The 4,401-nt window shown below is 33.8% G+C and overlaps 1 protein-coding gene and 1 non-coding gene across 4 annotated transcripts; both read left to right on the plus strand.

Moving 5' to 3' along the window:
• LOC127107940 (uncharacterized) lies at positions 1–3,150 on the plus strand. Of its 3 annotated transcripts, none has more exons than XM_051045286.1 (5): positions 1–355; positions 428–490; positions 1,109–1,184; positions 1,882–2,494; positions 2,807–3,150. In XM_051045286.1, the coding sequence occupies exons 1-5, from the start codon at positions 37–39 to the stop codon at positions 2,984–2,986; spliced, it is 1,251 nt and encodes a 416-aa protein (XP_050901243.1). In that variant the 5' UTR covers positions 1–36; the 3' UTR covers positions 2,987–3,150. The 3 variants fall into 3 exon arrangements, with proteins under 3 accessions (XP_050901243.1, XP_050901244.1, XP_050901245.1); XM_051045287.1 differs by having other exon boundaries at positions 2–355; positions 428–480; positions 1,135–1,184; XM_051045288.1 differs by having other exon boundaries at positions 4–355; positions 428–480; positions 1,144–1,184.
• A 1,171-nt stretch (positions 3,151–4,321) lies between these two features.
• Positions 4,322–4,401, plus strand: TRNAL-CAG (transfer RNA leucine (anticodon CAG)). Its single transcript has one exon. It is a non-coding gene; the product is annotated as a tRNA-Leu (tRNA).

The raw sequence follows: 4,401 nt of genomic DNA on the forward strand, positions 1-4,401 counted from the left end.
TAAATAGATAGAGTTAGGAGATGGTGTAGCTCATTCATGTTCATCTCAATGTCAGCTCTACACACTCCCTTCACTCACATTCCCTACAATCATTATTCACTCTTCACAAATAGAGTTTATTACGCTTCTACATTCCCCCCTCCAATAACACTCCGCCACCTCCCCAAATTAACATTCTCTGCTTCTTCTTCTTCTGTTCTCCCTACTGTTGTTGATAATGGAAGCCACAACGTCGAACAAGATTCAAAGAAAGATAATCAATTTGTGGATGAAAAAGAGATGACGAGAAGAATGAGAATAGGACTAGCTAACAAAGGAAAAGCACCTTGGAATAAGGGAAGGAAACACACTGCAGGTACTATTTTAGGGTTTATGGTTGCTATTTCTACCTTTTTCTGTAACTCATTTCTTGTGAATATTATTGCAGAGACCCGTGAACTCATCAGGATTAGAACGATAGAAGCTTTGAAAGACCCCAAGGTGAAGTCAAGTAAGACTCTTTGTAGTAGTCTTCTATTATTCTTATCTTATCTATGCGTCTCACACTTCCTTTCGGTGATACGAATTCGGGAACGCGGTTAGTGATATGTTGAAATATAATAATAGTATAATAATCAGGACGGTATTATTAAAAATAGGAGAAAGACTTCACAGCCCCACATCGACTACTGTATTAACACTGCTTTGAAAAATCACTTATAAATAGTTAGTGTATACTCACCGCTCTTATATTAGCTCACCAAAGTTATGGTCATTGGTATTTATTTTTATCAAAGTGATACAGACATTATCATAATTAAAATTTAAACTTGAAATTTATATTTGATTCGCGTGTACTTCATTTTACTCCAAACCAATTAGCGAACCTATGTCTCACACAATGTTGATGTTTTGCAAAAGATAGAGACATCACATGTAAATTTGAACCTATGTCTCACACAATGTTGATGTTTTGCAAAAGATAGAGACATCACATGTAAATTTGGTGGTAAGGAGAGTGATCAAGAAGTTGATATGTGTAGCTGACTGATCCCTTTTAGTGGGATAAGGCTTGATTATTGTTGTTATTGTTGGTAGTACCTTTCTCATGACTCCTGATTCCTTTCAGTGTTTTATTATGTTCCTTCCTCTAAGAAATTTCAGGTGAAGAAGAAGATGGCTGAACATGCACGTTCTCATCATAGGTAAACACGACTCCTTCAATTTTTCTCGTTCAAAATAATGCAATCATCTACCTTGCAAAATCATTGTTTATGTATGTAAAAACAAATTGTGAAACATATACAACTACTTAAACATACAGTCTTGCTTAAGGATACACATGTCATCTAAATTCTTAAGTTATTGGTTCTAGTCGAATTGATGTTTTATGGGCTCATTTTTCTAACAACCCGAGGCCATGAGGCCATTCTACACGCTTACCCTAACTTCTCTCACCTTATATCTTGCTACTTCCACAAAGTCTAAGTTATATCTGAAATTGTTTCAAAGCTGTTTCGTCTGTAGCCACTTTATCTATAAAATAATTGACAAGAACAAAAGAAACAGAAATTATGCATATTTATCAGTTCAGATGATCAAGCCAGCTAGAAGCTAATTTCACTAACACAGATTTCATGCTAATAGAATAAACTAGATATTGACCCACGCCACTTGCGCAGGATATTGGAGGGAATGTCTTAAAAAAATTGTCATCTAGAGAGATATTGATCATCCTGTTGGTCTCAATTCCCCTGAAAGATACTCTAAAGTAAAAACTTCACTTGTAAATATTTTTTGAAAGAAATTTTAAGCTTTTTTTTTTCAAATCTGTGGTGTGAATATCAAATGAATGTAGCCAATGACAATTCATTCTCCAATCTATTATCAACCTTCATACAGCAATCAAATCAAGGCAAAGATAAGTTATTCACAGAGACGTGCATGGAAAGAGCGGCAGAAGTCAAAGCTTGTGCGGGAGCTATTTTTTCTCTTATGGGAACAAAACATAGCAAATGCAGCCATGAAAGGAGGGAGTGGTCAGGAAGAGTTAGATTGGGACAGCTATGATAAGATAAAAGAACAACTGGAGCTCCACCGAATTTCGCAATTAGAGGGAAAGGAAAGAGAAAAGCTGATGGCAATTGCTAGAGCAGAGAAATTCATTCAGTCTTGGATGGAAAACATAGCCAAAGCAGCCAAGGAAGGAGGGAGTGAAGAAAAAGAACTAGATTGGGATAGCTACGAAAAGATAAAAGAAGAATTGCTTCTCCTTTATCAGCTTCGACGTAAATCAGAGAAGGAAAAAGCCAAAGAGATTGCAAAAATAAAAGCTGATAAAGAAGCACAGATAAAAGCAATAAAAAAGGTAATGCTTACTCAAAAGAAAAGAGATCTCCGAGAGAGGACTAAAGCCAGAGAGAAAGAAAAGAGTCAACCATACAAAAATGCAGCGCAAGACAAACATGCTTTGGAAGTTACCTACAAATTCAAACTTGGCTCTAAATTAACTGAAGTAAGCATTCATTATTTCCTCATTTATTTGTTGTTTTTTTTTGTATAAATGTTACCCAGTGTATCAATTAATAACAAGAGTAATGTAACTGTTGCGATGGGAAGTGAATTAATTGTTAGCTGAACTCCATAGTTCATTGAAAGAACAAGGAGAATGTTGGACATAGTTAACTTAACTTTGTTGGATTATAGAAATAGGAATTTTAATTGTTGAATCAAGTAACTGATTGGTTGCTTTATCAGTTGAAACACTTATGGTTATATATCAGTCTTCTTTGCTACTAATGGCGGTATTTTTTTTTTCTGTCTTCAGCATCATGTTAGTAACAACATCAGCAATGAAGTAGCTGAAAAAGGAGACATTATGAATTCAAATTTTGCAACTCACGGTAAATTGGATTTAGAGCTTATCATAAGAGAGAAAATGCAGAAAAAAGTATCACTTGCAGAACAGATCCAAGCTGCTAAACTCATAAAGGGGAAGCTCAACTAATAAGACATTTCTTGCATTCTAAGTTCTAACTAACTACTTATTATGTATGTATTTATAGTTTGTATCTTGTGGCTACATAGTTGATGAGGCATATGTAAACTGAGAAACTGGTCTGAGTAGTTTAATATCATGATTTATGTACTTAAACTTGGTTTTGGATTTCACTATCTTTGTTCTTTTTCCCATTTCTCTGTTTCTTTGTAAAAAAGTACGTTCATCTCTTGCTCTGTCTATTTATCTTGGTAGATAGATGACATAGTGAAATTAAGTGCATTTCCACTTGGATTTGATGATGTAGAACATGGAGTCACTTCTTGGAAACAGGAGGAGTTATACCAATGCTTTACTCCTGAGGAAGTTTTACATAATAGTTGTTAACTATGATTCACTTTTACACTAAATAATGTGTAAAAAATTGGGAAAAAAATGTGGAAGATATAATTATTTGTTTGATCGTGTGACTGAATGAATTTTAGGAGAGGTTTTTATAGGCAAATCTAATTTTATTGGCCAAAATAATGTGGCCTATAAAATCTAATTCTAACTTAGCCTCGTTTAGTTATTCTTGTAATGAATGCATGTTTCTTTATGCTCTATTGGGTGTATGTAACGCCTCATATTTGGCCATTTTCCTGCTATCTCATGGCATTTTTGTTTTCCTCATCCGAGCTTGCAATAAAACACTATAAAAATGGAAGACAAGTTATAATGGTGAATTGTAAAGTTTCATGTACATTTTGGGTGATTATGATATTCCTAAGATTTCCACGAGTCCTAGTGGACTTGATAAAGACTCATATAGCTTAAATTTGACTATTTCTGATTTGAATAATGTTGATTCAACTAAATTTAATTTGATCGTGCCTTAGAATATTTTTAGGTGTAAACAAATGGTTGATATGTCACGTTATTTGTTAACCTGAAGTAAGAGACGACATGACCAAATCACAATTATTATGTAAATCTTTATACTCATTGTGCTGCAAAACAAAGAAATGATTGAGTTTCATGACTTGTTTCATCAATCAACCATATATCACATTCTATTGAGTAATTACTTCACCAATTTATCATCAAAACAAATAATAAATGAGATGATTAACTGCCCTCATTTACAAAATATATTACCAATCAAACAATTTATCAATAATTAATGATTGATAACAATTAATACTAATATAATTAATTAATAATTAAATCAATAATTAATCTATCAAGCAGGATGAATGTTATTGGAGCATAAAGGATGAGAATACAATTTCTATTTTTTTAACAAAGCATGATCAAATGTAGGGAAGAAATCTATAATAAAGAGTGATCTATTCTCACAACGAAGACAGCTTGGCCGAGTGGTCTAAGGCGCTAGAATCAGGCTCTAGTCCGAAAGGGCGTGGGTTCAAATCCCACAGCTGTCA

Source organism: Lathyrus oleraceus, chromosome 7 (assembly GCF_024323335.1).
Source record: "Lathyrus oleraceus cultivar Zhongwan6 chromosome 7, CAAS_Psat_ZW6_1.0, whole genome shotgun sequence".
NCBI lineage: Eukaryota > Viridiplantae > Streptophyta > Magnoliopsida > Fabales > Fabaceae > Lathyrus > Lathyrus oleraceus.

What these genes read in the sequence shown, in the direction of transcription:
- LOC127107940 (XM_051045286.1), top strand. Translation starts at nt 37, where the DNA reads ATGTTCATCTCAATGTCAGCTCTACACACTCCCTTCACTCACATTCCC. An exon ending in CATGCACGTTCTCATCATAG is followed by an intron (nt 1,185 to 1,881) that starts GTAAACACGACT and finishes ACCTTCATACAG; the next exon opens with CAATCAAATCAAGGCAAAGA. An exon ending in TTGGCTCTAAATTAACTGAA is followed by an intron (nt 2,495 to 2,806) that starts GTAAGCATTCAT and finishes TTCTGTCTTCAG; the next exon opens with CATCATGTTAGTAACAACAT.